The 12253-nt window shown below is 44.3% G+C and overlaps 1 protein-coding gene across 2 annotated transcripts; it reads right to left on the minus strand.

The window, feature by feature from the left end:
- Window positions 1-3025: 3025 nt before the first annotated feature.
- On the minus strand, window positions 3026-9894 carry LOC124701830. Of its 2 annotated transcripts, none has more exons than XM_047233922.1 (15): window positions 9695-9894; window positions 9558-9606; window positions 8707-8884; window positions 8272-8603; window positions 6895-6988; window positions 6523-6812; window positions 6393-6452; window positions 5188-5798; window positions 5015-5110; window positions 4892-4940; window positions 4684-4806; window positions 4184-4288; window positions 4011-4102; window positions 3776-3929; window positions 3026-3647 (listed from the first exon to the last, which is right to left on the minus strand). In XM_047233922.1, the coding sequence occupies exons 1-15, from the start codon at window positions 9823-9825 to the stop codon at window positions 3381-3383; spliced, it is 2631 nt and encodes an 876-aa protein (XP_047089878.1). In that variant the 5' UTR covers window positions 9826-9894; the 3' UTR covers window positions 3026-3380. The 2 variants fall into 2 exon arrangements, with proteins under 2 accessions (XP_047089878.1, XP_047089879.1); XM_047233923.1 differs by having other exon boundaries at window positions 6393-6441; window positions 6521-6812; window positions 9695-9893.
- Window positions 9895-12253: the final 2359 nt, after the last annotated feature.

Here is a 12253-nt window from a genome sequence, read left to right on the forward strand (position 1 = left end):
CATGTAATGAACAATGCAATTATGCAAACAGTTTGAGCTATCATCGATCCATCAAAAACCCATAAGCAAACAGAAGCAATCAAGACACATTCATGATCCATTGATCCATGAAGCACTTGCAGTACTGCAGTTCATTCGGAGTATCACATTCAGGGTCCAGAATGCAGGCGCTCCATCAGAGTTCACATCACAGGCGCTCGAATGCTCGATTCACAGTTTCAGAAAGAGATTTTACCTAGCGAGAAAACTAATGGGACAAAGAAGCAAAGCAAATCGATGATCATGGCAGGGTGATCGATCTACAATATCTTAATCTCAGTCGAGCACCTCGAGGTCGTTGTACTCGGCGCCGGAGATGGCATCTGCCATGATAGCCGACGGAGTGAGCACGCCGTCAGCCTCCAGGAACAGCCGCACCAGGTTCTTCGAGTAGCCACTCACCAGCGCCACACCGGTTTGCGCCGCCACGACCGGCATCGACGCCTTGGACGTGCCGACGTTCCAGAAAACCACCTCAGGCACGGCGTAGCCTTCGGCCATGAACTTCTTCCTGATGGCCTCGTGCTCCGACACCCAGGCCTCGCCGCCGACCCAGCCGTCGAACTCCATGTCGCTCAGGACGAACACCCGCTTCACCATCATCTCCTTGTCCAGCTTGCCCGCCACCGCCACGTTGAGTATCTTGTTGAAGACTGCCTGCAGGTTGGCGCCCTTCTGGGCCCTCACGGCGGCCAGCGGCCGGAGCTTCTCCACCAGCGAAGCGCCGTGCACCTTGTGCAGCTGGTGGGTGGCGTCGAACGTGATGACCCTCCCCTTCCACGGCTCCTGGCTGAGCTCCGAAATGAGGAGCCCCAGCGCGATGGCCGCGGATGCCGGCGGCTTGTCGACCGAGCTGGAGAGGGCGCACATGGCGATGCAGTTGGTGAGGCGGCCCTCGGACGCCAGGGTGGAGACCATGTGGCGCCACTGGAGCTCGGCGGACTCGTCGTGCTCGCCCTTGAGTGCGGCGGCCACGATGTCGTGCGGCAGCACCGCGTCCGCCGGGATCTTGGCGAGCCCGGAGCGCACCTCGTCGAAGAACCCATCGACGCCCGACTTGTCGTGCTTCTGGAAGGCATCCTTGTACTGCCGCATCGCCAGGGAGGCGACGCGCGCGTAGGGGAGCTCGTCCCACTTGCCCTTGGTCATGTACACCTCCGGGAGCTCGAGGACCTTGCGCAGCGGCACGTGCACCTCGCGGCGGAGGCGGCTGCGGACGCGGTACGCGTAGTGCTGGTCGGAGAGGCCGAGGTAGTCCGGGCTGGACTCGCGCGGGAAGATGCGGCGGGCGACGGCCTCGCAGAGCAGCGTCGAGCGGTCGTACGAGGAGCGGAGCGACGGGCACCACTTGGCGGCGAGCCCGATCTTGGCGGTGTCGCCGGAGCGCAGGTGGTCGAGGTCGGACTTGAGCAGCTCGGCGAAGAGGTCGGCGACGCGGTCGTAGAGGAAGCGGAAGCTCTCGTCCGAGGCGTAGCGGGCGACGGTGACCCGCGCGTGCTCCACCTCCTTCTGGCGCTTCGCCCTGGCGGCCTCGGCCCCGTCGACGCCGCGGCGGCGCTTGGAGCCGTTGCGTGGAACACTGTGGTCGTCGTCGACGTCGTCCTTGTGCTCGTCGCGGGGGCCGTGGAGGATGCGGTAGATGATCTCGGGGAAGTCCTTGAGGCAGCCGAACTTGCCGAAGATGGCGAGGTTGGCGGCGAGGGTGCGGGGGTGGTTGGCGTGCATCCAGAGCGCGGCGGCGTAGAAGCCCTCCCTGTCGGACTTGCCGAGGCCGCGGACGCCGCGGAGGTGGCAGACGAGCCTGAGCGCCGTGCGCGCGTCGTGGCCCCAGGCGACGCTGAGGAGCGAGGCCACGTCGGCGGCCGCCGTGGCGCCGGGGACGACCTGGAAGAAGAAGTCGACGCAGGAGTCGCCCGAGGAGGTGTGGGAGAGCGGCCGCGCGGCCCGCGGCGCCTTCTTCTTCTCCGTCCGCGAGCGCGCTCCGTAGCTGGGCTCGGAGTCGGAGTCGCTGGAATCGCTGGAATCGTCGGAGGAGTCCGACGACGACGAGTTGCGGGACTGCTGGCGCTTGGGCTTGGCCTTGGACTTGGGGTCCGCCATCTTGGTGTCGACGGAGATGGGAGGGCCGAGGAGCACGGCCGCGGAAACCATGGCTGGCTACGGCGCGGGGCGGGGCGGGAGGCGGTGGGGGTTTAGGGTTACGAGATTGATGAGATGGGGATTGGAGGAGATCGAGACGATGGAGGGAGGTTGGATTGGGTTCTCGCTTATATGGCGTGCCCGGCCTGCTGATCAAGGGAACCGACTTATAACTTTTATCCAGGATTCTTTGTGGCTGCAGGTGAACCGACTTAAATTGTTCCAAGGTATTTCGAACAGTTCTTTTTTCTTGCCATGTTCTAAGTTGGTAAAAACAGGAGATATTTGATGCTGTCCTAATATTGATTTCGACCTCGCTCTCTACAACACGAAAATGCTTACGGAGCGCCTGCAAGAAAGAAAAAAAAAGGAGTAATTCCCCATGATGCCTACCACTTCTGCTAGCTACCCAAGCAACAATCTGAAGAACTTCTGTAACAAGTTTGCATTGCGCACACCATTAATCTCGAGAGAACCTCCAGGGATCTGGAACATTCGAACAAGAGTTTGCACATACAGTATCAAATTTGAATGGGATTGCTTGATCCATACAAATTATGCAAGGAATTCTAACATGTGGCTAGGCCTCATAAAACAAGATCATTCGTCTTTTGCTTCAAGTTTCTTTAAGTTTGGCATAAGCAACCACTTATCTTGTTTTGTAGTACGAAATACTGTCTATGTTTTCAGCAAGGCATGCCAATCCCAAGTCATGCATTTTTCCTCTTGGGCACCATCAGAATGAACTAATATGCTAACTTTTTTTAGGGAAATTAATATGCTAACTTTGCAGACATCAATAAATGAAAATATAACTGTAGATACAAATAACGATGGTCATGGATTGTACTCGCTCCATGGGACAAAGCATTTCATGTTATATTTGCTAGAATACTCTTCATTTATTTCAGAACTCGTACGCTACAGTACGCCATTTCAGTTCAGTGAGACTAGCTAGCAGTCTGCTCCATTTCCTATGATCTAATAAGCTTATTCACATAGCAAATGCTAGCCTCACCCTATACTGATTCATAGGGCACATGTCAAACGAATGAGTTGTACATACAGGCACGGCCCACAACAGGTTTTCTATGAGCCTTCTCGACATAGATCCATGATGAACACTACAACTTTACAACACTACCTAGAGGAAGGCTGACTATGAAGAAGGCTCTACCAAGCCCATGTATAAGACGGAGATCTCAACAATGATCCTCCAACTTGATTTCTTCAGAATAATCTTCTGGCATTGTATTTATCGGGACGTGAGTTATAATACATTGTCCCTCAGAATAGCCTCTCATCAAAAGCTTTCCAATCTTCATCCTCCAATCTGTGCTATATTTCTCATTCCACCTGTCATGATTGACCCGATCGCGATAGTTTAGCATTGTGCCAAGCCCAGTGCTTGGTATCCAGCCATATTCTTCCAAAACACGCGCCTCCCCTTCTGATAAATCTTCACCAACCTGAAAATTGAAATGTTTAGGCTAGACCAATGGAAGCAGAGCAAGCATCATAAACATCATCAGCCCTGCTGTCAATCACCAATCTTGCTTCAGAAGACAGTAGAAGAAACACTGAACAAGAATCTCACCAATAGTGGCCTGTCTTCAATAAGAGCTGTCCTGCCACAGTTACTAAGCTTCATAGCAGTAACCAGCCTTCGGATCTGCCATTCTATTGGCGCTGATTGCGCAATTTCAAAGAAATAAGTTGCATAACCATATTCAGGGCGCTCAAGAACTAGCCTGTAACAAAGTTTCAAAGGGGTTGCATAAGCATCCATGTCCATCACCATGTTGACTAGCATACAGGGTAAGAGAAGTTACCTATTGTGGCTTCTAAATACAAAAATGAAGGATTGCAAATCCCTGCACCATCCCCATTCCACAGGACAGTCACGGAATTGAAGATAGCGCGACTACAAGAGATAAAAATGTGTCAAGCTAAACAAGCCTATCAAGTAGAAAATGCAGAGACTATCCAGATATGGTTTAAATACCTGCTCAATGAGAGAAATTAAGCAAGCTAAGCAGTAAATAGCCTTTCCTCCCCCCTTTGCATGTCTGGCTGCAGACTTCAACAAGGATGCTCTCTGTGGAAACAACTGAACATTGACGAGTAGCATTGTCAACAACTAGTTTTCATGAATTAGATCATATATCAAGATACAGTTGACATGTTTCAGAACTCTAGAGCTAAGGGGAAAAAATAGTTAATGGATTTTAGAGGAAAAATATCTTATTTTAACAAATCACGAGATATTGCTAGCATGCAAAATTTAATGGTATTTCATATCTAATGGATTAAGCAGCAGCACATAGACCGCCTCAAAAAGAATATTTACTATTTGAACTATATCCAAAATGCTCTATTCTTTTGCTACATTACGTACCATAAGCATCAAGTGACAGGGCTATCAACTTTCAACAATGTAATGTAAACTGACATTTTAGCATCAATTTGTGTTATAGTACTAAGTAATGCTGTACAGCAACTTACTTTTGCAATGACATTCTCGAGATCTTGAAAGTCACTCTCTGTGCAGTCTGGAAGCATTTCATCTTCTTCTCCAACATCATAAAGTTTAATCTCATTTACCACTATTCCTTTGTCCAGAAGCATCTACAGACAGGAAAGGAAAACACAAAGAATCACAAAGCCAACATTATTGTATTCAAATATATTCATGCACACAGAGAATAGGTACCTGTAGAAGACCTGGAGCATCTTCTTCAAGAGCTGTTTCAATCGAATCCCTGCACACATTATTTATGTAAGCATAATTTCAGAGATAGCATAAACGTGCAAACAAGTAGACCATGCAACATACGTCGCGGTTTTCTTCTTCCTCCTTCGCCTAGAAGGGTAAGCAACACCTTCATCATTTTTGTAAGCATCTTCTTCAAGCACCTTTTCACTTGAATCCCTGCACATGTAATATTTTATAAGCATAGATATGAAATAATGTGTGAACATTAAATAACAAGTACTCATACTGCGTACGTTGCAATTTTCCTCTTTTTCCTTTGACGAGAACAGGATGGAAGGCCCCCATTGCAGTTTGGAGTTCTGGTATGAGTATTTTTCTCAATAGGCTCCATACTATTGATAAAGCTTTTCTCACATAAGCCAGGCAACTCATACCCAGTTAGTTCACTTTTTACAACTACAGATGGTAGTGAACCTTCAGCATGTGCAGAATCAGTTACACTATCTTTTGACATACATTCTGGGGCAGAGTCAGAGTCCTTCAGGTCATCATTGTTTGAGTGGTGGGAATTCACAAAAGGAGATTCAGAAGGGCAAATCGCATACCCTTCCAATGCAGGCTCCATTTTTACATCAACCAAATAGGTCCCACAATTTCTCACTGCAAGGTAACTATTTTTATCCCCACAAGCCAGTGTTTGACTTGATAGCAGCTCAGCAGTAGAATTTAATGTCTTGTCATTTACTGAACCTTCAGCATCCTCAACTGGGTCATAAGGAACTTTCTTGCCATCGACAAAACATTCTACTGAAGATATTTGGGTGTCCAGAGGAATCTCACCAATCAACCTCACATTATTGTCAGCATCCATACTATCTGTAATAGACGGCGCAGAAGAAACTTTCTGCATAGAATATAAATAATCTAAGATATTAATATAGGTACAATCAAGCTTAATCCTATTGATTACCACAGGTCATTATAAGCAAATACCAAGAAATATCATGGAATACATCAGCGAGTATGAAAATGATTGCTATTTAAATAACTGTTTGACTTAGTTTTAAATGCATATATGAACTAAATGTAGATAGTCATATAAATAATTGCAGTATTATCATACTAATGTAATTACTCAACACAAATAATATTAATATCTTAGAAGCTGTTGCTGCTTGGCTTACTAACATATGAGAAATGATTTCATATGTGGTGCTTGTATCAAAGTAAGGTGCAGAGTATTTGAGCAAGACAAAAATCATGAGATGTTCCTATGAAACCTCTAGCAAATCACAAATGTTGCTAACATATGAGAAATGATTTCCTATGTGGTGCTTGTATCAAAGTAAGGTGCAGAGTATTTGAGCAAGACAAAAATCATGAGATGTTCCTATGAAACCTCTAGCATATCACAAATGTTGCTAACATTACATGGACAGTTAATGCAGAACCAAAACGACAATCATGGGCAAGATGATTGGGAGAAACATATCTGAACCTGCAACATGCTACATATATCTTCCCTGCAGGCTGTTCCTTCATGATTTCTGCAAGCAATGTTACAAAACAGACCTTTAATCGATGTAACATTGACAAAATCATAGCTAGCTAAAAAAAGATCCATACATTTCCTCACTCTCACTTTTGGGAACTGGCCCACTTGTTTCAACATTCATTTGCATGGATGAGTTATCCAAATCAGCCACTGGACATGTTTCAGCAGATAACCTAGCAGAGCAAGAATGCTTCTTTGCTAGAAGGATCATGTAGCGCTCTTGCAGCGACATGTGATCAAGCTCAGTTTCATCCTGATTTTTAGTTTGGTTTTCATGATCCATATCTGCGGTACCCAAAACATCGTGGCGTGCCTGATCAGGATACTTCTCAACCAGCATCTGTTCCTGGTTGCTCCCATGGCCTGAAAGAAATTCACTGTCACAATATGTTGACCAAAAGTGCGTTTAAAATAAAAAACTGCAAATGAAGACCAAAACCTTTACCAAAATTACTGTCACTAGCCATACTAACAGAATGACTTTCCAATCGTGCATCCTCTGTTTCTTCTTTGGAATCATTATCAGTAACAGAATCATCCTGCACATATTCCCCAGAAATAATCATCCATTTATAAATGACATGCTACAAAACCAAGCATTTTAAGCTTTAGAAAGTCTTGATGGTTTCTAGAAGTTAGCAAGAAATGACAAATAAACAATAAGTGTTGCTGTTACCTCAGTAAGATCAACTACAGAGAATTCACGCACAATAAAAAACAATAACTACACACAAAAGTAAAGACACAAAGCACCAGACAAGACAAATAAATGCAGAACTGTAGACAGTAAGAACTAATGCAACAAGAATCAAACCGATGCCAAAATAAAACATAGAAGAAAGAGCAGATAATGTTACAAGAGGCTCCAAAGTCCAAATATCAAATCACATTACTTATCTAAGTACTGCAGTCTGCTCGAGAAAAATTACTTCAAAATTTTGATCTTTCAATTTCAAGTACTCCGTCCTGAAAAGGATGTCTTAGATTTGTCTATTTTCGTATGTCCATAGACACTAAATAGTGTTAGATTCATCCAAATTTAGATAAATCTGAGACATCCTTTTTGGGACGGAGGGAGTACAATAAATAACTGAACATGGAAAAACAAGAAAATGTTTCAAAAGAACCAGACAATGGCCAATGGGTCAAAACATTAAGCATAATTCATTGCGTATAGAAGAATTCTGCAATATGGCCGCAAAGTGGCACATTACAAGAAAATTAAAGATAATAAGCTTTCACTAAACAAATGTAACATAAATATCTGATTGAGCTTAAGATATAGCTTGTGAGCTTTCTCCAAAAAAGGACAAGATGTGAGATTTTTGCTTTCTAAGAAAAAGAATGAGAAGATATGACAGAGCATTTGCTTGTTTATCTCCTTCTAGGCGAAAGTATATTTGCAAGGACTTTACATGATAATAAAGGCAAAAAAAGCAGGAGAATAATATCAAAAGTAACATATAGATTGACTAGCATAACAGCAACCTGTCTGGAGAACTGTCATGATAACATATACAGTATATAATTCCTGGTAGCTTTGAGAAATAACCACACATAGGATATGAACAGTTAAATACCGAAACCCACTATTAATTGCCTGTTAAGCACAGTCATAAATAGCAACTCAATCTTCTTTTCAATACTTGTCAGTTTCCGGTGCATAATGGTACTGCCTAACCAAAATACTGTATGAAAGAAAAATCTATAGAACTAATTGTAAGCGATGAAAATGGTACAGATTATATTGGTATGACATAATGGCCCCTTTCATGAGAAATTCTAACTGTGCTATAGCAGCGGAAGTAAGAACAAACAGTACCTGTGCAGATTGAACAGGAGCTTTCGCAGCCCGTTCACAATGATTACTTTGCGAATTGTAGAATATCTTTGATACCACTAGTTCGCCCTCGTCCTCTATTGTGTTTTTCATATGATATTGATGTAATTCCCAGTCAGTTCTCTGAGGGATGTTATCACTGTTCTTGAAGGCGTACAAGACAAATACTTCCTTGCAACCTTGCAGAGTCCCATCCAAGACTATTGATATAGAGGCTCCAGCTTTTCGCCAGCTGATGAATTTGCCATTCTTATCGTTGCATAGGTTTACTTTTTTGTGAAAGAAATATGATGCATGCCCATCCTGCTTTGCACCTGTGCAATTGCAACCAGATGTACAATTGCTAGTTAGTAATGACATATACAATCAAACAAGAGAGAGGGAGAGAGTAGTTACAATCCATAAAGAGTAAAATACCTGGCATATCTTGAGGATGGGTGCAGCCAAACCCGCCATCTTCATCGCCAGATTTAATAAACTCGCTGATGAATGGATGACGGTGAGCGTGGCCCTTCCCAATTTCAGCAGCCAGATGCCATAGAAGATCACTGTCGCTAGGATTAAATTGTACGCCTCTCGGTAACCCTGGCCAGCTCTGCAATACGACAAGCACGATCCTAAAGTAAATAAGCAATTTAATTTGTCGCTAAGCAGCTTCGATACCATTTCTTCATAGGGAAGATCTTGGCCACATTTGAAGGTTACAAGAGCAGATCACTGAACGGCTCAACTTGGTGATAAGCAATATAGTATGGTACCGATTTCAGTAAGCACGCACACAGAACAAGGTTCCCTTAACTACCAGATGATAAAAGAAGGTTCATGCAGAAATAGTCAAAGCAGTTGCGTTGAAATGGTTTGCACGATAAGCAGGGCAAGACAGTCTGGGTACAGTATCAGGTTACATCATAGATGGCGTCAGGACTCCGGACCTATATTTTCCTCCCTCCCTACTTCGAAAATAAATACTCCCTCTCAGAATTTGTATTAGTGAAGGTGTGGATGTCCTAGCAGGCTTAGATTGTGACATGAGAGTAATCTTTATGGCTAACAGTATGGATGAAATTAAACCGACAGACTATGTAGGACTGCCAAAATTGGGGAAAACCCATGGTGACCTCGATTGACCATTTGCCAAACTTCAGAGTAACAAAAATTTCTTTCAGGCCAAGTGAAATGTGGGTCTAAGCCACCCCGTGACCCAAGGGAATCTGCAACTTCGCGACGTCTAATAATCACGCGGGAAATGTATAAGAATTTAGAACCACCTGCTGGGCCGCTCCACGAGCACCCTCCGGGGCCTGGCTAGCCTCGCACCTGCAAAGCAGACAGAGATCACGACGCGGAAAATCTCGACAGCGCGGAACCGCAGAAGAACAGAGAGCTCAAGAAGGCGTGCGCGAACCTGTCGGGCGTGGGAGGCGAGGGCTCTACCCGCGGCCGGAGAAGGCGGCTACGGCGCGCCGCGAGGGGGAGGTTGTCGGGGTCGGAATCGGGGGCGAGGCGGGAAGCGAGAGAGTCGATGTCGGAGGCCATTGGCGGATTAGGGTTTGAGCGGGAGGAGAGGTCAGAGGAGGGATGGCTTTGGCGAGATTTAGACACTGGGATTAGATCGAGCTTTCTGCCTTTGCCTGTGGGAAAGTGGGTTCACGAAGGGAGGGCCGGGCCGGCGGGTGAGGAGGAAGACAGAAACGGGTTGTTTTGGTGACGCAGACCATTCGATCCAAACAAGCCCAGGGATCTAAAGCTGGGCTCGTCGGGCCTGCCATGCTAGAGTCAAAATGTCAAATGCTACGGTCACATAAACATACAATTTTCTGAAAACAAAAACAAATAACCAAATACAGAGTTACTGCATGCCTTCGTGAAAATTTTGAATCTGTGGACTCAAAAATTCTCGGGTAACTTATGCTTCATGATATTAAGAAATATTTGCATGATAAAGATAATGTACAAAATCACGGCGGGGGTGGGGGGGGAGGGGGGGTAATCACATGTGTACTTAAAAAATACTTATAATGGAGAGAGTATATATTCTTCCCTTTTGTTTCTTTTGTACGATACACAATGATACCATGTACCTTATGATATAATCTTTTGAAGTATACAAGTTCAGAAACTTACTACGAGATGTGCATAAACATATATGGTCATAAAATCCGCATCTTGCAGGAGAACCTCATTGTGCATACGATGCTCCAATAAAGATCGAGATATAACCGACTATGTATTTAAGATAGAGATGCACCAAGGTACATATGTTTTGTATATATTGTTAAAATATTCTTAATTTGTGAGTGTTAGATACTTCTTCTATGAACACTCCATTAGACACATGCTATCAATGTTGGCTAGCACAAGGAACACAAAGAATCTATATTTTAGACACTAATCTATATTGAGTTGTTTTTATTCAAGAAAAAAATGTGCCATATAGCTTTAAAATAGTATGAAGGAACTCTCCCACATATATTGTACATGAGTGAATGCAATACGAATCTACAAACATTGCGCAAAACCCTAGGTCGTGCAAAAAAAAACAATGTGATAGTGCTCTGGATTTGATCGCTTAACATAATTCACATAAGTTGTACTTTCACGCCAAAACAGTATGTATTTGGTGATGCATTATATCACTCTTTATCTTCTCTTATATTTTATTTTCTTCTCTTCTATCCTCATCCACAGCGATTTCTTCTATAAGTACCCGAAGTATAGTTCCGGTCACATACTAGCGGTCACATTGATACCTCTTGGAAAGCGAGTTGCTTAAATTATGATGCATCATTTCAAAGAACATCACTATCATGCATATGTGTAAGGAGCTTTGATCGACACGTGCTTTTTTTACGTGCCACACCATAATGTCGTTGGTGGGTACATGGTCTCTCAAATCTCTTTTCCTGTGTTGCTATGTGTTCTCTTAGGAATTAAGAAATATAGCAGTACCACTTTTGAGAGGTGAACGTATGAAGCACCACAATTCACATGGTCCTAGGTTAGTCCACGAGGCAATATTTAAAGCACGCCTTTAGAACGGAAAACCATAGGTTTGTGATACAATGCCACTTCTTCATTTGTTTAGCTTATCAACACTAAAAATATGGAAAACATCAAATAAAACAAAAAAAAAGGTCAGAAACTTAGTTTAACATAAATCACATGCCTTGCTTTGTGCTAGCCATTGTTGTTCATGGTGTTTCTACGTAACGATGTTGAGTTGTGAGTGATTATTTCTTGGCTTGAGCTACATAGGTGGTAGTTTTTTTTTTAGCAGTGCAAGGGTTACGTGCGGGTGGTTGTTGGGCTCAAACTAGAAATATGTGGTGGTGCTAGAGGTGTTGGTGTGTTGCCTCGACACACCATTACAATATCTACCTCGTTTTCTTCCAATGTTGACATGAGTATATCATATTGGGTACTCGATATCATCAACCCTGGTGCGGATCCAGGAAGGAGTGCGTAAGGCCCATGAGGCCCAACAAGAGTCCAAGGCTACAAAGTAGATGGAAAGAGGCAAGTACTAGCCCTATCTGATAAACCGATATATATCATTGTAATCGACCTGGGATTGAACTCCGAGACCTAGCCCACTACATAAGGACTAGGAGGAGCCACCGGGGAGGGGATCCAAAATACTTTTAATACCACGCATCGTTGCAAATCCTAATTCAAATACAATCTCGAAGACTTTAGCCTCCAATCAACTTTTCGCCGGTTACCTAGTTTGTGTGACAAGTCCGCGATACCACCAACTCTTTCTCTTTCCTAAAAACCCAAGTCCATACTTATGGGTATTGCAGGTTAAGTCCATACTTATAGGCATTGCCGGGGTTAACCCTCGTCAAATGTGGCATGTTCTAAGTACATGTATCAAAGCACTACAAAGCATCCAAAACATACTGATAAGGGGTGGCCCGATCTTCTCAGTAAGCACAATGGTGTGATGAACACACGATGAACA

This window comes from Lolium rigidum, chromosome 3 (assembly GCF_022539505.1).
Source record: "Lolium rigidum isolate FL_2022 chromosome 3, APGP_CSIRO_Lrig_0.1, whole genome shotgun sequence".
Lineage (NCBI taxonomy): Eukaryota > Viridiplantae > Streptophyta > Magnoliopsida > Poales > Poaceae > Lolium > Lolium rigidum.

What these genes read in the sequence shown, in the direction of transcription:
- LOC124701830 (XM_047233922.1), bottom strand. Translation starts at nt 9,825, where the DNA reads ATGGCCTCCGACATCGACTCTCTCGCTTCCCGCCTCGCCCCCGATTCC. An exon ending in GGCTAGTGACAGTAATTTTG is followed by an intron (nt 6,813 to 6,894) that starts GTAAAGGTTTTG and finishes AATTTCTTTCAG; the next exon opens with GCCATGGGAGCAACCAGGAA. An exon ending in AAAAAGAGGAAAATTGCAAC is followed by an intron (nt 5,111 to 5,187) that starts GTACGCAGTATG and finishes TTACATGTGCAG; the next exon opens with GGATTCAAGTGAAAAGGTGC.